The sequence below is a fragment of the Oryzias latipes genome, chromosome 15 (genome assembly GCF_002234675.1).
Source record: "Oryzias latipes chromosome 15, ASM223467v1".
In the NCBI taxonomy this organism is placed as follows: Eukaryota; Metazoa; Chordata; class Actinopteri; order Beloniformes; family Adrianichthyidae; genus Oryzias; species Oryzias latipes.
Window position 1 is genome coordinate 12,373,299 of NC_019873.2, and position 25,618 is coordinate 12,398,916.

A 25,618-nucleotide genomic window follows, 5' to 3' on the forward strand; every position below is an offset into this window, starting at 1 on the left:
GGGGCGGGGGGGTTACAGCGGATTTTCATTAGCAGAACTTAAAGAGGCAGGAGACCTTTAATTCACTTCGATTGAGTCAGTGTTTCTGCTTGATTCTCATCATGTTATTCTCATTGGGTTAGAGAATAATATTTTCAGAATTCTCGGGGGTTCAGTTCTCCTAGCCATTTTACATCTAATGATGTGACAAAGGCAGTTTGTTTGAAATTAGCACACAGTTATAAACCGAGCAGGATAAAATACAAAACAACTAGAGCACGTAATTATTGATAGAAGATTCATAACTCCCCAGGAACTTCAAGACAAACATGGAATAAATAACTTCTTGGAATATCAGCAACTTAAATCAAGTATTACTAAAAAGTATAAATATAAAGACGACGACTTAAAGCTACCAGATGTAGTTACCACTCTGATTAATTTTTCAATGAATAGAACTCTCTCCAAAATATACAAACTTTTATGTAATTTAGATAACAATATTGCCCTTCCAACAACAAAATGGGATGCAGATTTGAGCATCAGCACAGATGAAAGCTTCTGGTCAGAACTCTGTCTAAACACCTTTAAACTGACAAAAAGTCCAAATCTGCAGCTAATCCAATTCAAAACTCTTCACAGAATTTACCACACTGGACAGAGGATGTTCAAGATGGGTCTCAGTAACTCAGACATTTGCGAGCACTGTGATAGTAATCTACCCGACAGCTACATGCACGCACTGTGGTTCTGCACTCCTGTCCAGGCTCTCTGGCAGCAGGTATGTGCCGATTTATCAGTCTGGCTTAAGGTTTCAATCACTGCCTCACCGTCACTTTGTGTGCTTGGTGACATGAGTGCCATCGATATAGAAGAAGGATTAGCATCTATCATTTTCATAACTCTTTGTATTGCCAAAAAAACTATTTTAATAAATTGGAAATACAAGAACAATATATACATAAGTCAACACAGACATCTGCTGTTTGATCATATCAGCTTGGAAAAAATGTCAGCCCAAAGTTCAAGTAACTTTGAAAGAATTCAGTCTCTCTGGTCTCCTGTGGTTGACTCCATGACTTAGGGGGTGGGGTGCTTGGTCGTCGCTGCGCCTTGCCCTTCTGCCGTGGTTTGGGGTGGGGGTCGGGGCCTCCGGTGCCTGGCGGGGGCGGTGGGGGCTCTGTTTGTCGGGGGATCGGGTCCGGTGCCTGGTTGGGGCGGGCTGGGGCTCTGCGTGGTCCTCTGGGCTTGGGTGTGGGGGTGCGTGGTGGGGGGGTGGGGTGGTGGTCTGGCTTGGCTTGGGGGGGTGGTCCCTTTGCCTGTGCTGGGGGGGTTGGTGGGGGGCCCTGCTCGGGGGGGGGGGGGGGCAGCGGCGCTGGACGGGCTGCCCATCTGCGCCTGGGGCTGGGATCGGCCCTTCCCTGGCTCTGGGACGGGACGGGACAACCCTCTCGGGGCCCCCGGTCGCTCTGGGTGTCATCCGCTTCGGCTGCGGGGTCTGGGGTGGGGCGGGGTGGGGGGCTTGTCGGCCCTGTCCTGTGGGGGGGGGCGTTCTGGGGGGGAGGGGGGCCCATTATGGGTACGGGGCGGGGGGACTGACGGGTCGGGGTCTCCGCTGAGGCAATCGGTGGTTGCCTCGGCCGGTTGGCTCCCTCGGTCCCGTCAAGGCCTAACCAGAGCTCTTCTAGGGCCGGCGTTTGGGGGTGGGGGCCTGGGCTTGCTCCGGGGGGGGCGACGCTTTCTGGCTCCTCTCTCTCTCTGTGGGGTGGGTGGTGCCGGGCCTGGGGTGTCGGCGCCTCCGGGGGTGGGGCCCCTGGGCTGGGTGGGCCTGGCCCGTTTTCTGGGGGGGGGCTGGGGGACAGCTGTTTGACCACCGGGGGACAGTCTACCAGCTGTCCCCAACTTACCCCCTTTCTCATATAACCTCATATTAGGGTGAGGGGGTGGGGGGTCTAGCCTGCGCCTTGGGGAGGAGCTACTTGGCAGTGGCCCTGGCTCGTACCTGGGGTTGGGGCGGGGGGATGCCCGGAACTCCTGGGTGGTGGTGGGGTGCTCGTCTGGGGCTGTGGGCGTCCTTCTCCGGTGGGGCCCTGCGTTGGGCTCTCCCGGCGCGGCGGGGGGGCTGCTTTCCTGGCTGGGCTGGGGCGGCGCTCTCTTTCCCTCCGCGCCTCCCTGCTCTCTGGCTCTGGGGGCCTCGCGGCGGTCCTGCTGGCCCTGGGTGGCAGTCTTGGTCGCCCGGGGGGCGGTTGTTCCCTGCCTGTTCCCGTGTGGCGTTGGGGGGATTCTGGCTGCCGCTGCTGTTGCGGCGGGGGTCTGGGTGTGGGGGTGGCTGGGCGCTCCTCCTCCTTCTTTTCACATTCCACCATCCATTTTAGAAGAACATTGAATTGAACATTGATTGAATGAATGAAAAGATTTCACACTTGTTGGTTTAAAGGCATAGGTATGCGTTTGTGAACACTATCTGTTTTGTGTACATGTTGACATGTGGACATTTTTGCAGCTAGCAGGTGTGTTGATAACGTTTGAGTGTGTGTGGACAGGCCCCGCCCTTTTTGTACTACATTTGAACCGTACCGTAATGATAAACAACCAGTAAACCTGTCTGCTCTATGCTGCTTCATGGTCTTACCTCCCCCCCCTCTCACTATCACCCCCCCCCCCCCTCTAACATCCCTCTCTCTTCTTCCCTTCTTTCCTTTTCCGTCCGGTCCAACACCAAAGATTTCCAAACATGGTTGAAATTAATAAAGTTTGGCCTCAATTACAAAAGGGGTTTATTCAGTCATACCTTTGGTTTGTCTGAAGATTAATAACCCCTGTTGTTAAAGTAAAATATGTCCAACACAAGAGGCCCTCAGCTCTCATCTGCCTGCCTAGCTGTTATGAATAATATTTTCATCAGTTTATAAATACATTGAATCTGCAACTTTTCACACTTTTCTTTTCCTTAACTTTGTAACACAAAGCGCTTATGAAATAGAGAAACATTTTAAGACCCACTTGGATTATAATGGTGTTTTGGGTATTTTAACATGTTCTTGTGACATTTTTCTAATGACAGAAGTCACATATATAGAAAATTAAGATTAAAATTGCATTTCTGATTAGTTCTTTTTTCAAATCGTGCATCCAATAATAAAGTATTAAATTAATAATAAATTAAATTAATAAATTAATAAAGTCATCTATCTATCTATCTATCTATCTATCTATCTATCTATCTATCTATCTATCTATCTATCTATCTATCTATCTATCTATCTATCTATCTATCTATCTATCTAATCTATCTATCCAGAGCAGACTATTATGGCAATCCACAAGCTCCCTGCTTTGCTTTATTCTGATGGATCCACTTGCAGACAAATAGATACGTCTAATATTTATTTTCCTCATCTGAGCTGGCATCTGACTAATTCTGTACAGATGGAAAGCTCCAATATTGCTCGCCATTTCTGCTGCACCACTAATGTTAGGTTGGGGTTGTGATAACCTGTTAACTAGCTGGAGAGGGTGTAAGCAAAGGGATGATGAGAAATGAGAGCACACTAACTCTGTGCCAGTGGACCTGCCTATATCTCAAGTTTTGCTTTTTACAACTCTTTTTGTTTTATTTTGACCCAGGGGATGAGTACAAATTTCACACACCTAGGTGCATGACAGCTAGTGGGACATTAATTTTTAACTTTACAACAGATCAAAAGACGTTTGGAATGGGACTAAACCAACATTTACTTTGAAGTCTTTAAAAAATCACGTGTCATTCTTCACATACAATCATATCTGTTAAAAATACACATCCACAGTGAATCCTAAAAATTTATTAAAAAAAATAGTGAAACATTGAAACTAATAGGAAATCTTCCTTATTCTCATTTAAATAACATCTTCCCAGAGACTGTGATAAACGGTGTAATACATCAGACATTTATGTTCAATATTGTTAAGTTAACTGCTGTGGTGAGGTCTCATAGATGATCTTCAGTCTGGAGCAGTCCGAGTACATGAAGATGGAGGAGTCAGGAGGTAAGTACAACAAATGAGGACTATTGAACCAAACTTTTTGGATTATTCTTCCTCCTTAGATACCAAAAACAGTGACAAATGTTAGATAACAGTGGAAAAACCAGACGTTCAAGTTGGCATTAAAATTAGGCATTTACAGTTGCTGTTGAAAAGAAGACTTTTGAAGAATTTAGCCCCCCATAAATGTTTTGATTTGGAAAAGTCACAATACAAAATTATCTTATCCTGCTCGGTTTATAACTGTGTGCAAATTTCAAACAAACTGACTTTGTCACATCATTAGATGTAAAATGGCTAGGAGAACTGAACGCCGGAGAATTCTGGGTTCAAATCATTTTCTTCTCCTTAAAAGTAAATTAAAGCTTTTTAGGTGACTATTGAGCTCATTTGGATCTCTTTGTGGTGATATGTCTAGCGGGAAATCGCCTTATATTTTTCTATTTTTTTTAATTTTCTACAGAAACACAGTTGTTTTGATGATCAACTTTCTATTTTAGATCTTGAAAGTAGCAAACAACCCTTAGCAAAAAGTAGTCTATTTAAGTGTACTACAAGAATACTTTGTCTATGTTAAAAGTAAGGCAGTATACTTAAAGTTTACTTTTTATACACCATCTATATATTGTAAACTTAAAAAATTCTAATTGAGTCTGAAGAAGTATTCCCTTTTTATACTTCCTATACTACATATGCATTGTCTGTGCTTGCTATACCTATTCTATACTCCAGTATACTTAATAGAATAAACTTCAAGTGTACTACTTTTTTGCCAAGGGCAACATCTTTGTGACCCCTGATTTAGTGATAAAGAACAACTTAATTCACCAGTTAACAGTTTAGCAAATGTTTTTCAATGTTGTTTATTTACTTATTGTCTATTAAGCATCGTTTTTTAGTTATCCAGTGCTGTTTGACAGAAAACAACCAGAAATACAGTGACTGTACAGAGAATCTCACACAATCCAGCACTTTAAATTAGGCTGAACCAGAGCTGCCTTGTAGTCATTAGTTATGTCCCTTTTGAGAACCCGTACAAACATCAGAATACATTCCACAACACTGCTTTTAAGCTAAAACACATCCTGAAAAGGTGAGACACAAAAGCGACACAAGCAAAGAGGTAAAGACCAACTTACAGCACTATTTTTTAAGAACACAGCTGTCAAAATGTTTTTTTTCTCGCAAAAGTGCGTTTGCAGGCCCCACAAATAAAAAATGATTAAAAGTAAATAACAAATACAACAAATTGAAAACAAGATATTTTTAGATTTGGATTTTAAACCCTTCTGAAGTCTGTTATTATTAAATCTTAGTTTAGCACAAAGACAGAATTGGAGAAAAAGCAATACAGCAGATCCACTATAGGGAAAAAATACATCTCACATAAATCTCAATCTTTCTTTTCTCCTAGTCTTTGAATTGTTTGTTGTTTTTTCTTTTAAAATAGTGTTTTGTTTTATAGAAACAAATTGTAAAAAAGCTGATGTTAACTTCAAAAAGCTGTTTTTTTAATCCAAGCCAAATTTTAACTTTTTACTCTGAAGTTCAATTTTTTAATTCAAGGTTTAAGAAAACGTTTTTGTTGAAAAACTAAATGTTAAAGTTGTCTGTTGGTGGTGGTGTTGCCGTTTTAGGTAAAAAATAAATACTAAAAATGGACTAGCTGTCTCATTTAGGCAGTTTTGTCCTTTTTTACTCATCTCATGCGAAATAGTGGACATGTGACCACCACTGTGCTAAAAACAAACAAATAAAGCTGATGCTGAATCAGCAAATATTAGCAGCAACCAATACTAGCAACTATTACTCCAAAAACATTTTTTTAATCAAATTGGAGTCCAGTGTTGCACCATAAAGTGTCGAGGAACAGCTAGCTTAACTAACTAAAAAAAACATGTTTTTCCAGTAAAAACTGGAAAAACCCAAATTTCATTTGGGTTTGACAGATCTTCACATACAGTAGTAGAGAGATCAAGTCATCACAGTTGTCTGAGCACATCGCTGACATGTCATGGCGAGCGTGAAACCTTCTGAGGAAGACTGCAGGCCAGCAGTCAAAACCATTTGACAAAAATGGACACGGTGTTTGCTGTTTTAGGTGGAAATATTCCCACACAATGTGAACTAAAAAGTCTACTTTTGTTATGAATTTGTGTTGTTAACAAATGTGAGCACTCCGCTAACAATGCTTTTCGGAACATGTTCATGTTCTGAACTTTGGAGTTTAAATGAAACATTCAGAAAGAACAAAGTTCATGGAAACGGCTTTCCATAATTGTAAACATCTTCGAAAAACAGAATTTTACATTAAATTCTGACAAATTTTGTAGAAGCTGATTGTGGATAAGTGGCCGTAATTCTAAAATTTTCAGTTTGGTTTGTTTGATTTTAACTTTAACTTTAAAATCAAACAACTGACAGCCGATGTTTTTCCATCCATCCATCTTCTAAACCTACTTATTTCTGTTCAGGGTCACAGGGTTGCTGGAGCCAATCTCAGCTACTGTCAGGTAAAGGCAGTGGACAAACGGAACAGTTTACCAGTCCACTGCAGGACGTTATCTTTTTTCAAGATAGGTAATTAAGCAGCCAACCATGAACCACTGTTAACTTTTTACAAGACAAAAAACTACTTTTAAAACTTAAAGGTATTCAGACTAAACGGAAATCCAACACACAGTCCTCAACATTCGTACACTTAAAACTCTTTTTTGATCAGAAATTGAAAAAGAACGTGTTTTGTTGTTAAACTGTTGTCCTGTTCTGTCACTCATCTGAAGTTTGTTTAGACCTCCACAACAGCTCTTTAAACAAATAAATGGCTGGTGACATCAGAAACACAACTTTTTTTTTATCACACTTTACCTTATGTCCCGCACTGAAAGCAATAAAGGAGAGCTTTGTTTTTCGGACTGAAGGACCACAAAAGCCTTCACAGACATTAGAATTCCCCTATTTTTTCATAAAAAAATTTGTTGATCCATCTTTAGCTTGGGCCTGTATTTTAGAAGCTACACCTCCATCAGTGCTTTGTTGTTTCCTTTACTATGAAGCAGGTTTAACAAATTAAAGCTAAGCTTTGGTTTTCTGTAAAATGGATTTCTCTTAAATTATTGGGTTGTTTTTAGAAAAGTGAGGAAAACACAAGGGAAAACTGGATGTACAAACAACTTGATTCTTGGTTTTCTCATCCACGCATTTCTCCCCTTTTGCTTGTGCCAAAATTTTTCAAAAACCAAATGTAAGCTCACTGAGTTTCAACAGATCAAAAACTGTGAGCTGTCTTTTAGGACAGAATTGTTTTTTAATGTTTTTGTCTTCATTTGAATTGCTTTTATTCATGTTTCATTTTTAGAGATTTGACTTGTCCAGTGCTTTTCCTAACCTCAGTTGTTGCTGCAGCAGAAGACTTTTGCTCAGACCAAGATTTTCAGTCCAATATCATCAAATTAACAAGTTTTACTTTAAGTTTGACTGTTTTTGACTCGCCTGCAATCTAGAGATAATGTTAGACTAAAACCAGTTAACGATTATTTAGGCAACACGTTTCAGCCAGATCTGAGGACTAAAATGCCTTCATTTTCATCTAAATCTGAGAAAGAGCATTACAATACTCCTCATCAGCTATAAATACTTCTGACTTTCTTTGTTTGAAGCCTCTATCTTTATCGTCATGTGACTTCAGGGGGGTGGAGAATCACAAGAGATGTAGTTCTAGACAGGCCCCGCCCCCGCACTGCTGTTGGCCATCTTGGATCTGTTCGTGCGTGAACCATTTCGTCCAACTGGAAGGAAGGGGCTCATCTCTGAGGTGACGACGATGCTTGGGATTCGTCCAATCGTGGCTCTCGTCACGTTTCCGTCTCCAAAGTCTCTGTTCTGTCAGGACAGACAATTGACAAGGTTTACTGTCATCGGGCAACAAACACAACTTATCTGCTGGGCAGATAGTGCTCATGCAGAACTTTTTACAAGCTAATTCATTGACTCAGTATTGTGAGATACACAAACATATCAGGGATTCTTAGAAAAAAGTTTGAATACCTAACCTCTACAATGTGCTTAAATAGATTTTTACTCACACTTGGGATGCTGTTGTGTTCACTGACTCCTCCTATCGATACGGTGTCAAAGGACGTCTGAAAGCAAAAGAAAATGAGTTAAAGGCTTCAAAAACTACAATGAAAACAATTTCCAGGAAACTGTGGTTTGAAGCCGCTCCAGTAGCACAACTCTGAAACCCAACAGACAGGCTCCTCCTGCACAATCATCTCTGGGGTTTACAGAGAATGGTCCGAAAAATCGAAAACATCCGGTGAACAGCTATTCTTTGGGTGGAAATGTCTTGTTGATGACAGAGGTCAGAGGAAAGTGGTCAGACTGGTTCAAGCTGATGGAAAGGTAACAGGAATTCAAAAAACCCACTGGTTACAACTGAGGTCTGCAGAAGAACATTTCTGAACGCACAACACGACCAGCCTTGAGGCAAATGGGCTACAGCAGCAGAAGACCACGCTAGGTGTCAATGCTGTCAGCTAAGAACAGTAACTGAGGCTACAATTCACACAGACTCACTAAAACTGGACAACAGAAGATTGGAAAAACTTTGTCTGGTCTGATGAATCTCCATTTCTGCTTTGACATTCGGATGGTAGGGTCAAAATTTGGCATCAACAACATGAAAGCATGGATCCATCCTTCCTTGTAACAGTTCAGGCTGCTGCTGGCGGTAGTGTTATGGTGTGGGGGATATTTTCTTAGAACACTTTGGGTCCCTTAGTACCAATTGAGGATGGTTACAACACCACAGCCTGCCTGCTGTTGCTGACCATGTCCATCCCTTTCTGACCACAGTGTACCCATCTTCTGAATACTACTTCCAGCAGGATAAGGCACCATGTCATAAAGCTGGAATCGTGTCAGACTGGTTTCTTGAACATGACAATGTGTTCACTGGACTGAAATGGCTTCCACAGTCAACGGATCTGAACTCAATAGATCACCTTTGGGATGTGGTGGAACAGGAGATTGGCATCATGGATGTGCCGCCAACAAATATGCAGCAACTGTGTGATGCTGTCATGTCAAATGGACCAAACTCTCTGGGGAATGTTTCCGGTACCTTGTTGAATCTATGCCACCAAGAATTAGGGGAGTTCTAAAGGCAAAAGTGGGTGCAACTCGAAACTAGCACGGTGTACCTTAAGTGAGTGTAGTTGAAGTGTTAAAAAGTAGAGTAAATCTTTTCATTTGGTCCAACCAATCAGGTTAATCTTGGAATCTTGGAACATCATTATCATTTAGAGATGGAAACTGTGCTGCTCTGACTCATGAAGTTACCTTCTCGAAGATGCCAGAGTCATTGTTCTTCAGCTTAGCCTTGAAGCTGGAGGTGTGTTTGAAGTCGGGTAGCTCGGCGGTGTCTCTGCTAATTTCACAGGATACCTGCCGGCTAGCAGGTCTGGAGCTTAAACTGGATAGATCGGCCTCGGTGTCCGTCAGACCCTATAGAGGAGAACAATTAGGCAAACTCTGGATTGAAAATGTGCTTTTCGAAACCACCAAAGCTCACTGATTCGCTGTCTGACAAGGAGGAGAGGCGGGACTTGAAGGTGCTCTGCCGCCGAAGCTGGCTACTGATGTCGGAGCTCTGGCTGGTTACTGTGGAGCGCCGTGTGGAAACGAAGCTGCTGCTGGCTGAGCGCAGGTCCTTAGGATGGATGCAAAGGAGTACGCCCAGACCGGGGATGTACTTAGCCAACGCCATCCTGAAGTGAGAGACCAGAGCAGGAAGCATGAAGATAAACAGATCACTCCCTCCCAGAAACTGAAGCAAGAATGATCCAAGTCCTGTAAACTTGACAGTAGCCACCATGGTCCTAGTTATAGCTCCTTTCATGTAGAATGTTTAACATCTGCAGCCCACTCATAACAATATATCAAAGATAAAAATATAAAAATATTACTGAATAAATAATACTAAAAACACATTGTTTTACAAAAGCTTTTCTTTTGTTTCCAGTAAATTTACATTAAAGATATGTAAATTACTGACCATAAAATAGTAATTTACTCTTTTTTTAATAATTTTTAATTACTGACTTGTATAAAGTGGAAAAAATCAAAGCATGTAAATGTTTTACAGCAGTTTTTTAAAATCCTTTTGAAAGACTGACAGCAGAAGATCCAATTCATCTCTTTTTTTATTCCTGTTCATGAACCCAGTGTTCAGACTTCATGGAGATGGCGCTGCAAGATGGAGGACCCTACCTGTACTTTGGATGCGTGATGGCGTAGATGATGGGATTGTGGATGGCAGAGGCCTTGGCAATGACGGCGGGGATCGAGTTCATGTAAGGAGTCAGCATGTCTGCATACCTGCAGCAAAAAAATCAGGCTCAGTCCTGAAGCACATCCGCACAAGTCCGCTGACAAAGAGCTGCTTCACCTTCAACCAGGACCATCATCATCAGGTCCAAAGAACTTCAACAAAAGTGACAGTGGCAGCTGTAAACCTGCCCATTTTTCCAGTTAAAATAACTTCCAGAAGAAGATCAACAAACAGAAGATGGGTTTGTAGTCTGTCATAATCTGTGGTGAGCTTTGCTTTTCATGCTCTCCACTTTCTTCTCTCACCCTGATTCTGCTCACCACGTGTTGCCTAATCACTCATTTATTGTTCACACTCTCTGAAAGTTTAGATCAAATTCCAGCAGTGAGAAAACAGAAACAGAAGTCTGAATGTCAAACCATCAACGCTGTCTGCACTGTTTGTTTGTTTGTCTGTGAACCTTACCCAGCGAAGGCGGTTAGCGCCACAGTGGAGTACGGCGACCAAGAGATGACATAAAGCAGGATGACAATCAATGCGATCTTCGCCATCTTCCACTCGTTTTGCAGCCTGTTAAAACTCTTCACTGCGTCTCGAGTGTTGCCGTTGATCTTCCCCACAGCCCTGAAAACACACAAATACACAGCTCACCCCCTGACACAATCCTGCCTAAGACTTCTCCATTTAACCAGTCACCATGGTAACTGCAAATAAAGATGGTGACAGCTAATCCAATGTTAAACGGAGTTTAGACTGACCGGTTGGTGGAGCGGATGGCACGGAAGATGAACACATAGCAGTAGATGATGATGAAGAGTGGCAGGAAGAAGACGAAGATGAAGAGTAGCATGGTGTACGCTCGCACAGACGGGGTAAAGGTCATGTAGTCCCACGTACAGGAAGTCAAGAGGCCTTCTGGGACATAGGCACCTGAGAATGAGAGGTATTCACAGAGAGAGAGGGGAATATGATATAAAAACTTCTCTGTTCCCTGAAACAATGAAAACGTTTTCCTAAAGATGCGCCTGCAGCCTGGAGCCCAGACATGAAAGTGAACGTGCCATTCGTGCATCAGCATGTGACAGACACATATAAATGACTCATTAAAAATATAGTTTTGTTTCAAAGTGTGCACAATCTGCAAAACTAAATTAATCTTGTTTCTCAAAAGATGAACAAGAGTTAAAAAGAAAAGATGAACTTTCAGCTGTAGGCCCAAAGCTTTTGCTTTCATCTGCCATCTGCACTGACTTTGGAGTGCAAATGAAACCAGAGCGCAGGAGGTGCTAGTCTGCATGAGATGACATGAGGAGCCGCAACATAAAGCTTCTGAGTCTCAGGTGAAATCAAGTTCAAATTAAGCAGCAAGAAAGGGATTGTATCTTTTTTCATACAGCAGCACTGCTCATTTGAATAAAACAAACTATTTTACTGGACTTATACAGCCCACATTATGAACCCTCCACCACTGTGTTTTACAGTTTCTATAATGTTTTTGTATTATCAGACATCTCCTCTTTGCTCTCAAAGATCTCTGCTCCACAAGTCTTGATGTTTGTTCAGATGCAGGTTTCTGAACCTCAGATGTGCTTCAATGTTCCTTTTCTCTTCAGCTTTCAAACACCATGTCTGTTCAGTCTCCTTCTGGACTTATGGTCATAGTAGCTGATGCCTGGAAGGAATAAGACAAAACTCTTTATGCTCTATATTTACTCTCCTCTATATTTCCTGGTAGATCAACTGCTGAAACACTCAGATGTGCCTTTAAAAAAACCTTTTTAGACCCTGTGGTCTTCTGATGACCCCCATTATGAGAGCAGCAACAGTTTAAATCTGCTCTTAAAACATATTTTTTCACTTTGGCTTTTAACTGAGTTGGAATCCGGACCTATTTTATGTGTTTTATGCTTTATATTTTCATGTGCTTTTATTAATTTTTGTGTTGTTCAGCACTTTGGTGAACCTTGTTCTGTTTAAAGTGCTTTATAAATAAAGTTGAGTTGAGTTGAGTTGAGTCCTGATGAAGATTGAAATTCTGTAAGAACATGACCTGCATAGACAAGAACCTGCAAAGGTATTTGGATGGAGATGCAGTGATGCTGGAGCTGCTCCAACAGCAGATGAGACAGCCACTTCACAAATCCTCGATGGCTAATAAAAAGGGTTAAACACAGAGGCCCTGACCTCGACAGAAAGCTTGATAGCAGATCTTTTGAGGGAGGGGTTCACGTTTGACGTCAGTCACGAGCACATCTGTGTGCGTCTTTGAGTGTGTGTGTGTGTGCTCACTCCAGCCGAAGAAAGGTGGCAGGCTCCAGCCCAGTGAGTATGCCCAGGCTGCCGAGAGAATGAGGAGGGCTCGTTTCCGTGACAACACACCGATGGAGGTCAAAGGTCGCGTGATGACGAAGTATCGGTCAATGGCAATCACTGTCAGTGTGATCATGGAGCAGATCCCAAACAAAGCGCCACAAAAAGCATACAGCTCACAACCTGGAGACAGACCAAAGCCAGTCAGATAACCACCTGTCCATCCATCCATCCATTTTTATGCTGTCAGTTAAGCACATGTATGATCTGACCATGTGGGTTCTGGGTGTGTTCAAGTATGAACATGTGTGTTTTGAGTCTCTGGGTTCTGACTATGCAACATTAGAAACTCTTGGGTTCTGAGGATGCCTCTTTTTTAACATGGAGGTTCTAATCTTGTGTGTTCTGACCATGTGTGAGTTATAATAGTGTGTGTTCCAAAGACATGTGTTCTGACCATGTGTGGGATCTAACAGTGTTGGTTCTGAGGGTATGTGTTCTGAGCGTGTATAGTTTCAGAGTACATGTTCTTACCATGTGTGAGTTCTAATAGTGTAGGGTCCGAAGACATGTGTTCTGAGATTGTGTGTTCTGACCATGTGTGGGTTCTACCAGTGTGGGTTCTGAGGGTATGTGTTCTGAACGTGTGAGTTCTAACAGTGTGGTTTCAGAGTATGTGTTCTGAGCATGTGGGTTCTGACCATGTGTGGGTTCTAGGAGTGAGGGTTCTGGCGGCAGATGTTCTAAACTAGTTTTTTTTCTTTTTCTGACCATGTGTGTGATCTAAGAGAGTCGGTTCCGAGAATATGTGTTCTGAGCATGTGTGGGTACTAAGAGTGTGGGTTCTGAGGGTATATGTTCTGAGCTTGTGGGTTCTGAGCACATGTGGGTTCTAGGAGTGAGGGTTCTAGGGGTAGATGTTCTGAGCTTATATGTTTGGATCATGTGTGAGTTTTAAAAGTGTGGGTTCCGATGACATGTGTTCTGAGTGTGTGTGTTTTGACCATGTGTGGGTTTTAGGAGTGACGTTTCTAGGGGTAGATGTTCTGAGCACATTTGTTTGGACCCTGTCTGAGTTCTAAGAGTGTGAAATCCGAGGACATGGGTTCTGACCATGTGTATGTTTTAAGAGTGTTGATTTTGAGGGTATGTGTTCTGAGCGTGTGGATTCTTTCTAAAGGTATGGGTTCTGAACTTGTGGATTTGGATTGTATGGGTTCCAAATCTGTGGGTTCTGAGCATGAGCAGTTGTACCCTTCTCTCCAAAGATCCATCTCTTGTGCATGCTGGTGGTGAAGAAGATGGGAGACTGCGTGACACACATCAGCAGGTCGGTGATGGCCAGGTTGATGATGAACATGTTGGCTGGCGTCCGCAGACTACGACTCCTGCAAACATAAAAACTTTGCAGATCAGAGGAAGCTTTAATCTGGTCGATGGACAGAGCGTCTCGGTTCTGGATCCAGAAAATTATGGTTTTTGAACCAAAAAGAGCAGTCTTTTCTCCCAAAATGACCAGGTATTGTTCTGAAAAGCAAACATGAACCATGAATGATCACCAAACACACTTTTAAAAGTTTATTTGAGTTTCTTATTAAATAAAAATAGAACTTTATCAAAGAAACTGACCAATGAAAGGTTGGTCCTTCAATAGACGTGAAAATGTGTGACTTTTTTTTAGAATTTCAGAAGTTCTTCAGTAGCGTTTTCTTTGTTCTGGACCGGAAGAATCCATCTGTTGATGTGACGAAGGCTGAATGGATCATTGAAGCTTTTCAGCCAGAATGACGGCAACAAACTGAACACAGAAAAACAGCAGAGCTGCTCATTAAGCCGAGGACCGTCCGTCATAAAGAAGGACGCTTTTCAGTGAAAAAGCGATCAATCACTGAGACAAAGTGATCGATACTGTCCTCAAACGGGCCGTTACAGAAGAAGCTTCTTTCAGGAAGTGGAGAAATCCTGCTGGTCTGTGACAAATACTTCTGCCAGGGGTTTTGCTCCTCCCAGCAGGAGGTTCTAATTGAACCCCACAGAACCTGAGCAGGCTTCACCTCACTGCTGAAAAAGTTTGGAAAGGACTGTTTCTGTTCTGTCAGAAAGCTGCTATCCTTCAGACTCAACATAAATAAAAATGTTTTACTGGAAAACTGTCTTTGCAGAAATGACCACATCAAGTCTGAACACAGAAAGAGATGCAGACAATCTGTTTTATAGCACCACATTCTACCAATGATTTAAATAACTACCAACATGCTACCTTTCAGACCCACTTCAAACATATTTTGATCTATTTTCAATGTGTTCCCGGTGGTCTTTTAATTATGATTATGTCCTTTTAGCCAAAATCAAAAAGCGTGTCGTTTTCTGCAGAAAGGCAGGAGTTCACTTGAAATTTGCCTCTGAGATGAGGGAAGGACCTTTAGCCAGAGTTAGCTGGCCCCCATTTCTCATCATTCAAATGTTCACATTATCACCAGCTAACTAACAGCCCCTCACAACCCCAATCTAACATTATTGGTATAACAAAAATGGAAAGCAATATCAAAACTATCCAGCTGTACAGTTTTGAGCCAGACGCCAGCTCACACAAGGAAAACAAAGACGTACATGGATTTACACTATATCAAAAAATGTATTGGCTCACCCATCCAAATGATCAGAATCAGGTGTCTTTATTACTTGGCCAGGCCACAGGTGCAGAAAATCAAGCATTCAGTCATGCAGACTGTTTTTACAAACATTTGTCAAACAATGAGCCGCTCTTAGGAGCCTAGTGAAGAGGATGCAACAAATCCAGTCATGAAATTTCCTCACCCCTAAAAATTCCACAGTCAACTGTCAGCTCTGTCACAACAAAATGGAAGAGTTTGGGAACAACAGCAACTCAGCCACAAAGTGGTAGACCACGTAAACTGACGGCGAGATGTCAGCAGATGCTGTAGCGCAGGGGTCGGGAACCTATGGCTCGCGAGCCATATATGGCTCTTTTGATGGTCACATGTGGCTCGCAGACAAATCTTTAATTATACTTTTTTTTTTTCATTAGACCAGTCCTTCTCGGGCGCGATGCGATGCCAGAGGCGCGCAGTAGTAGCAGTGCTTAGAGAGAGAAATCTGCGCCAGCGCTATCAGTTACTATTATCTATTATTTCACAGAGTTTGTACCAGCTGGAAACCTGTGAATTGACGTGCCTAAAACTGCGCGCTCCCGTCTCTGAGAAAGAGCGCGCAGATGCGGGGACGGGATGTGTGAGGGAGAAAGCAGAGGGTGGGGCTGAGGTGTTCTGGGGACAGGCAGCAGGTGAATCGCGCAGGGATTGTAAAAACGTAAAACCCGCTTCCCGTCACTCACTGCAGCGTGTGAGTATATGTTTGGCTCCCCGTCTGCATGTGAGCAGTCTTTGTCACATCTACAGAACATTCAGACCTATGATCACGTTTAAAGTCTCAACGCCTGAACGAAGCAGAAACTCACCACGTATCAACCAGACTAGACCATCAGCAAAACTACCACGAAAATACTCATCATTTATTAGCAACAGCATAACAATGTTATTAAAAAGAATCCACAGACTTATTGTACTTTAAAAATGTTGAAATTAAATCAAATGCACACATTCATTTGTATATTTAGTTTTAAACAAATTGTCGCGGACTGAGTTGGATGGCTGTTGGGCCGCGTTAAAAGTTCTGGAGTTCATTGAACGCGTCAAGCAGAGATCTGATTGGCCCTCAGTTCTGTCGCTCAGCCTGTTGTTAGGTAGTTTGGACCAATGGGGTTCAGCTATGGGCCGAATCAGGGAAATGGGAGGGCTGGAGCGGGAGCAGGGGAATATAAAGTTGGGAGAAGCGCTCTCGTCTCGGCGGGAGAGATTCAGGAGTTGCTGAATTAATTGTACGGCGTTTGTTGCGGTCTGCAGTAATCGGAATAAAGAACTTTAAAAGAGGTTAAGTCTCCGTGCCTCAGTGTGGGGAAGGGACACTACATTATTGTATGGCTCTTTCGAAATTACATTTCAAAATATGTGGCATTTATGGCTCTCTTGGCCAAAAAGGTTCCCGACCCCTGCTGTAGCGCATAGATAGTGCAAAGAGGTCGCCGACTTTCTTTACAGTCAATTATTACAGAGCTCCAAACGTCATGTGACCTACAGATTAGCCCAAGTACAGAACGCAGAGAGCTTCATGGAATGGGTTTCCATGGCCGAGCAGCTGCATCCAAGCCACAGATCAAGTTCAACGCAAAGTGTTGGATGCAGTGGGGTGAAGTCCGACGCCACCGGACTCTAGAGCAGTAGAGGCGTGTTCTTTGGAGTGATGAATCACCCTTTTCCATCTTTCAATCCAATGGATGAGTGTGGGTTTAGAGGTTGCCAGGAGAATGGTATATTTCAGACTGCATTGTGCCAAGAGTGAAATCTGGTGGAGTAGGAATTATGGTGTGGGGTCATTTTTTAGGACCTGGGCTTGGCCTCTTAGTTCCAGTGAAAGGAACTCTGAACGCTTCAGGATACCAAAAGATTTTGGACAATTCCTTTTTTTTTTTTTTTTAACTTGTCCTGACCAACAGCTGGGCAGACAGATGAGAGCTGAGGGCCTCTTGTGTTGGACATATTTTACTCTAACAAGAGGGGTTATTAATCTTCAGACAAACCAAAGGTATGTCTGAATAAACCCCTTTTGTAATTGAGGCCAAACTTTATTAATTTCAATCATGTCTGAAAATCTTTGGTGTTGGACCGGACGGAAAAGGAAAGAGGGGAAGAAGAGAGAGGGACGTTAGAGAGAGGGGGGGTAGGGGGTGATAATAGGAGGGGAAGGGGGATAAGACCATGAAGCAGCATAAAGCAACAAGTTTACTGGTTGTTAATCATTATGGTAAGGTTCAAATGTAGAAAAAAAAAAGGGGGCGGAGCCTGTCCACACACACACTGAAATGTATTAAACACACCTGCTAGCTGCAAAAATGTCCACCTGTCGACATGTACACAAAACAGATAGTGTTCACACGCATACTTATGCCTTAAAACCAACTAGTGTGAAATATTTCAGTCATTCAGTCATGCAAACTATTAGTGCAAAGGTGAGCTAACACCAGTGCTCAGGTGAGTGTTTATGTTCTTCTAAAATGGATGGTGGAACGTGAAAAGAAGGAGGGAGAGTGCCCAGCCATCCCCACCCCAAGACCCCCACCGCAGCAGCAGCGGCAGCCGGAATCCCCCCAACGCCACACGGGAACCGGCAGGGAACAACCGCCGCCCGGGCGACCAAGACCGCCACCCAGGCCAGGGCCAGCAGGGCCCCCAGAGCCAGTTTTTTTGGACAATTCCATGCTCCCAAACTTGTGGGAACAGTTTGAAGTGGGCCACTTCCTCTTCCAACTTGGTTGTGCATCAGTGCACAAAGCAAGGTCCAGAAAGACATGGATGACAGAGTCTGGTGTGGATGAACTTGACTGGCCTGCTCCGACCTAAACCCGATAGAAAAACTTTGGGATGAATTAGAGCGGAGACTAAGAGCAAGCTAACATCAGTGTGTGACCTCACCAATGTGCTTTGGAAGAATGGTCAAAAATTCCTATAAACACTCTCCTCAACCTTGTGGACAGCCTTCCTAGAAGAGTTGAAGCTATAAAAGGTGTAAAAGGTGGACCGATATCATATTGAACTCCATGGGTTAAGAATGGGATGGCACTTATGTGAGTCAAGGCAGGTGAGCAAATACTTTTGGTAATAGTGTATTTGCCTGCAAGTGGATGCATCAGAATGTAGTGGAGCAGAGAGCTTGTGGCCCGCTCATTGTAGATTCTACGTCACTGCTGCAAGCTTTTTCCAAAATTTTTTTTTTTGCCCCTGCGTCACAACAATTTGAATTAAAAAAAGGTCTGAAATACAATTTTAGGCTTAATTTTAATTGTATATGTTTTCCACCATCAAAAAATGCCACAAAAACGTTTAAAAAAAGATTAAAAACAGGATTTTCATTAGAGTGGGTTTTTAAACCATCAGCTATATCTGACTAAAAGATTGAATCTTAGACAGAGACGGTGTGTACCTCCTGAACTAAAACAGCAGGTTGATTTCACAAAAGAGGAGCTTGACAGCTGAAAGCTCTGTCCCCATTCTAGTTTAAGAAATTCATAGAACAATTATTAACCCTGTAGTCTGGCTAGAAAATTTGTAACTATGAATTCTATGAGATAAGATGGATCCTAAATATTTAAAGAGAAGAAAAGCAGCTTCATGTGTGTGGAATATGGTTTTGTATTAAACACTGCTCTGCAGAGATCACAATGAGGCCAGATGACAAGCTTCAAGGATTCAGAAATAGAAACATGTTGAAAACAAAAGGAACAAACCCTAAACTTATAAATTTCCTTCAGAAAATCTAACATTTAGAGGAATTAAATGTGATAGGACAGAAGGATCTGACCCTGCTACTTCCTTTTAGTCTTCCTTTTTAGCGCAGGGGAAGTAAGAAAATAGATACAAAAACAGTTCTGTCTTCAGAAGCTGCTCCCACATTTCAGCTCGAAAGCAAATCTATCTCCAGGTTTTGTCCAGCTGTTTGCAGAATATCAAATATGAGAGGGAAAGTCAAGCAGGTCCGAGCTTTAGCTTATGTGCTGAAAGACAAATGAAAGGAGCGCGTCATAGAAACTTAAAAGTGACAGACAGCAGTTCTCACAAGCAGAATTATGTCATTAAATGCGGTTTATTAAACATTCGATCCATTTCCTCCAAGTCCCTCTTAGTCAACGAGTTAATTACTGATAACAATCTTAGTCTTTTAGCCTTAACAGAAACTTGGCTCCATCAGGATGACTATGTTAGATTGAATGAAGCAACCCCCCCCACTTATGCTAACTATCAGAAATCCAGGATTTCAGGGAAAGGAGGTGGTTTGGCAGTAATATCACAGTCTAGCTTACTTCTCAGCCCTAAAGTTAAAAATGCTTATAATTCATTTGAAAGCATCATATTGTCTTTAAGTCACCCAAACAGGAAAACTCGAAAACCTGTTTTACTCATAATTATTTATCGCCCCCCCGGCCCATATTTAGAATTTTTAACTGAGTTTTCCGACTTCCTATCGACTATTGTCTTAGATTCTGATCAAATTATAATATTAGGGGATTTTAATATTCATGTTGATGACCCCAGTGACTGCCTAGGAAAGGCTTTTGCAGCTTTATTAGATGATGTTGGTTTCACCCAAAGTGTGAATGAACCCACTCACTGTCATAAGCACACCCTGGACCTTGTTCTAACCCATGGGATAGAGATCAGCCAGCTGAGTGTCCTTCCTCTTAACCCCATCATTTCTGATCACTTTCTGATTACCTTCCAGTTTACACTGGAACATCCTTCTGTCCCAGTGAATAAGAAACAACTTAGAAGAACCTTAACTGACCGTTCTGTGTCTGAGTTTAAACACACAGTTCAGCCAGTACTTAGTGATATTCTGAGAAAATACTCTGAGACCAGCTCCCATAGTATCAGTCCTAGTATAAATGACCACTTTGTTAATGATGCCTTACAAGCCCTCAGGAGTACACTCGATGTTGTTGCCCCCTTGAAACCTAAGTTCGTCAGACAAAACCGAGTAGCACCGTGGTTTAACGCTGAAACTCGTTCTCTTAAACGAGAAACCCGTAAGTTGGAAAGAGAATGGCGCCGCTCCGGTTCAGAGCAGTCTCTGGATATCTGGAAACATAGCCTATTAAATTATAAAAAAGCTCTGCGTAGAGCTAGAAGCCAGTACTATTCAACCTTAATATCAGAGAATGGAAACAATCCAAGATTTCTTTTTAGCACTATAGCTAAATTAACTCGCAGTCAGAGCTCAGTAGAACCACATGTTCCTGTTTCTCTCAGCTCTGATGATTTTCTTACATTTTTCGATAGTAAAATCTCAAATATTAGACATAAGTTAAATCAAGTTATTCCTATTATCAGCCCAGAACAGGCTGAAGCGGTAGAAATGGAGGCATCCATAGAAACCTCTGTAACATTAGACTGCTTCACTGCTGTGGATCAAGCGGAAATAACATCAATTATTACGTCCTCCAAATCCTCAACGTGTCTGTTAGACCCAATTCCCACTAGACTTTTTAAAGAAACTTTTCCCCTAATTAATGATCCCATATTAACAATGATAAATGCCTCTCTGGAAACGGGTTACGTGCCACAGTCTTTTAAATATGCAGTTGTTAAACCTCTTCTGAAAAAGCCCAGTTTGGATCCTAGCATCTTGGCCAACTATAGACCGATATCAAACCTGCCCTTTATTTCTAAAATCCTAGAAAGAGTTGTAGTTAAGCAGCTTTACTGCCACCTACAGGACAACAGCCACTTTGAAGACTTTCAGTCGGGGTTTAGACCTCACCACAGTACGGAAACTGCACTAGTTAGAGTCTCTAATGACTTGTTATTGGCCTCAGAAAAGGGACTACTTTCTATTCTGGTCCTGTTGGACCTCAGTGCTGCCTTTGACACTATCGACCACGGTATTTTACTCCATAGATTAGAGCAGGACATAGGGATCAGAGGATCTGCTCTCCAGTGGTTTAAATCCTATCTGTCTGATAGGTATCAGTTCGTTAATGTAAATGGCCATTCCTCTCAGTGCACTCGAGTCAACTATGGAGTCCCACAGGGCTCAGTCTTGGGACCGATCCTGTTTATGCTTTATATGTTACCCCTAGGAAACATAATCAGGAAACACAGCATTAATTTTCATTGTTATGCCGACGATACGCAGTTGTATTTATCCATGAAGCCTGACCAGAATGACCAGATAGAGAAACTGAACGCCTGCATCAGTGACATCAAGACCTGGATGACAATTAATTACCTCCTCTTGAACCCAGAAAAAACTGAGGTCATTATACTTGGTCCTAAAAACCTCAGAGATGCTCTGTCTGCTCAGATAGTCTCCCTGGATGGCATAAGTATAGCCCCTAATTCCACAGTTAGAAACCTTGGGGTTTTACTTGACCAGGATTTATCATTTAAGGCTCACATATCTCAGGCATGTAGAACTGCCTTTTTTCACCTGCGAAATATTGCTAAGATCAGAAATATACTTTCTAAGAGTGATGCTGAAAAACTCATCCATGCATTTGTTACGTCGAGGCTGGATTACTGTAACTCCTTGTTAGCAGCGTGTCCTAAGAGTTCCTTAAGAAGTCTCCAGCTTGTTCAGAACGCAGCTGCTAGATTGTTAGCTGGAACCAGCAGAAGAGATCACATCACTCCTGTGTTAGTTTCGCTCCATTGGCTCCCAGTTGATTCTAGAATTAAGTTCAAGATCCTCCTGTTAACCTATAAGGCCTTACATGGAATGGCCCCGTCCTATATTAAGGACCTCATAGTCCCTTACCAACCAATCAGAACACTTCGCTCGCAAAATGCAGGACTGCTTGTGGTTCCTAGAATTAGTAAAAGTACGGTTGGAGGTAGAGCGTTTAGCCACCAAGCCCCTGTCTTATGGAATAAACTCCCAGCTCATGTAAGAGAGGCCGACTCAGTTTCTACATTCAAAGCTAGACTGAAAACATTCCTCTTTGGACAGGCTTATTGTCAGACTAGCTAGTATTCAGAGATTATTTAACTTAATGTTAGTTTGTTTAAATTAAACTTAATAATAACTATTTCTTTTAAAAGGCTGCTAGAAGTTGAAGCTGGGGTAACTATGGTGCACTGGGGTTCTGTCCTCTTTCCTTTTTTACTTCTACCCTTCCTCTCCTCTATTCTTGATCATAATTTATCATTTAGTTCTCCATGCCTCTGTTTGGTGCAGTGCGATTCATGTATTGTCCCTCTTTTCCTCTCCCCTCCTGGGGAGTGGGAGTGCTTCCAGACTCCAGTTGGCTCATCCGTGCTCCAGTTCCTGACCGTTTACCTCGCCTTTGCTCCTGCTCCTACACCTGGCTGTGGATCCTGCCTCTGGCTCATCTCTGGCTCGTCTCTGCTCTGTACCTGACCGAGTACCTCGTCTCTGCTCCTGCTCCTACACCTGGCTGTGGTTCCTGTCTCCGGCTCGACTCGCGCCTTTGACTGTCCCCACAACCACGGCTGGATGAAGCTCGTCTGCTGGACTTTTATATATGTAGTTGTAGATTTAGATAAGTTAATTCTTCTCTAAGATTTCTGGTAAATCGCCTGTCCGTCCTGGGGGAGGATCCCTCCTTCATGTGGGCACCCCTGAGGTTTCTTCGTTTTTTCCGGAATCCGGTTTTTTTGGGAGTTTTTCCTTACCGCGAAGGGGGGTCTAAGGGCAGGGATGCCAGTATAGCTTAGTCAGTTTGTTAGTTCATTTTAGTATTTTTCTATTGAACTCTTTGTATTCGTGATCCTTTTGATTTCATGTTTTACTTCGAAGCCCATCGAGACGACTGTTGTCGTGATTTTGGGCTATACAAATAAAATTGAATTGAATTGAATTGAATTGAGAGAGGGTTAAAAAAAATTAAACAAAAAAACATTAAAATGTTTCTTAATGTACAACACAAATAATGAAGATGTGTTGCTATAAAAATAACACAAAAGCAGATCCTAATTTAGCCTAACCTTTTTCAGCCAGCCCAACTCTTTCAAACGGAGCAGCAGAGCCTCCCCATTACAAACTAAAAAGAATGAGCTTTAGTACACTGAGGTATGATTAGCTGAAACTTCAACAGGATCGCAGACTAGAACACTTTAAGATGACTCAACGTGACCCATTAAGTAAACAAACCTGGACCACGACCTACAATAATTTGGAGACCAAAACAACAAAGTCAAGACCAAAGGCAGTGATCCTCAAAAGGTGCAGCAGTCTGTTTATCACATGAATCGCAGAAACAGACATTTAAGGTCACAAGAAGTAAACCCATCATCCTACCTGCTGAAGGCATAGATGACCAGGAAGTTTCCAATGATACCGGTGATGCCAATTGCAAGGATGACTGATCCAATGGTGTAGTGGGCGTGGTCAGGGACGTCCACTGTTGGGAATGGGTGAAAGGTTTGTGGGACCATCGCCACCTGCAGGACAGGAAGCAGAGAGCCAAACTTGAATTCTTCCTCAACATGAACCCCAAATACTTACAAGATCTTCCTTATTTATTCCACTGGATTCAAAATTGGGGATTTTTCCCAGCTGAAGTTGGTAGTTAAAACCTGTTGAAGAGTTTTGACAACATCACTGTGTGGGCGTGGCTAACCAAACGGCAAGTAGCTGCATCCCACTAGTGTGATTGGGTTTTTCCCAAATTGCAGCAAATGGTAAATTAGAACTTTCCTCTTAAGTCAGGCACCACCTACTGGCATTCGGATGTTTCAGTTAATAACCAGAAATCTACTAAAGTTCTAAAGAGCTGTGATCTTACTATCCTGAGCTTCAGGCAGAGCTGGTTTATTTGGACAACTCAGTTCATACACAAAGTCATGCAGTTTGTTAAAATGCCTCACTATGAAGTCTTCTTGTTTTGTGGAATGCATCCTTTACCCATCAATCCTGCTGTATAGTTTGACATCATTGGTTTTCTACTGTCAGAAAGGTGGTCGTAGGGTTTAGTAACAATCTAAAACTAGGATAAAAAGGAAAAAGGAGAAAAAGAAGATGAAGACTAAAAGAAATCCAAGAATTTCTGAGGGTTCATTCATAGAAACAAAGATCTTCGTTTCTGAAGATAAGGTACTGACTCTCGGGGCCGTTGACTTTTCTTGCTGCATACATTCTTATATTCCTTCAAATGAAATGCTAAATAATAACTTTAGAAATGCTTACATTTTTTCCTTTGCTGAGATTTCTGCTCCAAACAAAACAGCAAATCCCACACTTATTCTTTCATTTTATTTTTCCTCCTCTTAATTAGAAGGACCGATTCCCAGGTTTAAACAAACATGGCCAGTTGAAGCAGCGCCAATTCAGTGGCCTTCAACCTAAAGGTGACTCATGACATCATTTGTGAGAAAATTAAAGCAGCTTCTTCCAGAGGAGGACCTACTCTTTCTAAAATGTACCCACTAGGCCGCGGTTTTAATATGGTTTCTGTAGAAGGAAAAACAAGACACAAACATTCTTAACGTTTTCCAATGCTGTAAGAATGTGTAGAATAAATATTGTAATGCCCAGCAGGTACGTCACTTGCAGCGGGAAATACGGGAGCCAAGCGGTCAACAAGTTGAGCTGTCAATCAATTGGCTGCGCTAGAGAACTTTCTATGTCCCACATACCGCACGACTGCATAGTCTCAGAGAGGAAGAGGCAGAAAGAGAAGCTGAGAGCGCAGTGTCCTTTCCAGCACAATAAGGCAATTTATTTTGAACACACAACACATTGAACATTGCACAGGTGTGATCAACCTTTCCCTCTCCCACACTCATGGTGCAACATTAAGAAACAACATAACAGGAAGAATAAACTAAGGTAGAACAACAAAACTGCCATATGAAAAGAAACGTGGGCAAACAGAAATGCTCATGCTGAGCCCTAATTAGATCAGGAGACCGCATCCCACAATCCCCTGCTGCTAACAGACCTAAAATGCACATGACCGCCACTACAATATTAAATTTCAACGTTTCTGTCAACAAAGATTTGCGTCATAGCCTGCGACACACTTTTCTACCAGCAGGGCTATTTTTTTTTTCTAACTTTTAGCGGACCGCTTGGCAGGTGGCTGATGTAAATCGAACCACCGTCAGTTCCGTGCATTGCTTGATGAAGTTGAAAGGAAATATTTTGATCACCTGCTACACGTCAAAGTCCGATGGCTGTCCAGGGGTGACGTTTTGTATCACTTTGTCGTCTGTTTCGAACACGTTAAAACATTCCTGAAAAGCAAAGACCTGAACTACCCGCAACTGGAAGATACTGAGTGGCTCGAAAAGCTGCACTTTTTGGTGGATATGACTGTGACAAACCACCTGAACGAGCTGAATGAAAGTCTCCAGGCGCCGCAAATGCTTGAAGCTG

General features: G+C 42.4%; 1 protein-coding gene across 1 annotated transcript in view; it reads right to left on the reverse strand.

Moving 5' to 3' along the window:
• Positions 1-3,517: 3,517 nt before the first annotated feature.
• The window catches only part of LOC101165418 (melanopsin-A), a 32,548-nt gene continuing 10,447 nt past the window's right edge, over positions 3,518-25,618 (reverse strand). Inside the window, exons 2-11 of the mRNA XM_023963602.1 lie at positions 23,540-23,682; positions 13,904-14,037; positions 12,629-12,832; positions 11,098-11,269; positions 10,805-10,963; positions 10,279-10,386; positions 9,581-9,776; positions 9,349-9,513; positions 8,091-8,147; positions 3,518-7,887 (exon numbers count right to left, since the gene is read on the reverse strand). Coding sequence (XP_023819370.1) covers positions 7,723-7,887; positions 8,091-8,147; positions 9,349-9,513; positions 9,581-9,776; positions 10,279-10,386; positions 10,805-10,963; positions 11,098-11,269; positions 12,629-12,832; positions 13,904-14,037; positions 23,540-23,682 — 1,503 coding nt within the window. The 3' untranslated portion in view covers positions 3,518-7,722. The remainder of the gene's footprint in view (positions 7,888-8,090; positions 8,148-9,348; positions 9,514-9,580; positions 9,777-10,278; positions 10,387-10,804; positions 10,964-11,097; positions 11,270-12,628; positions 12,833-13,903; positions 14,038-23,539; positions 23,683-25,618) is intronic.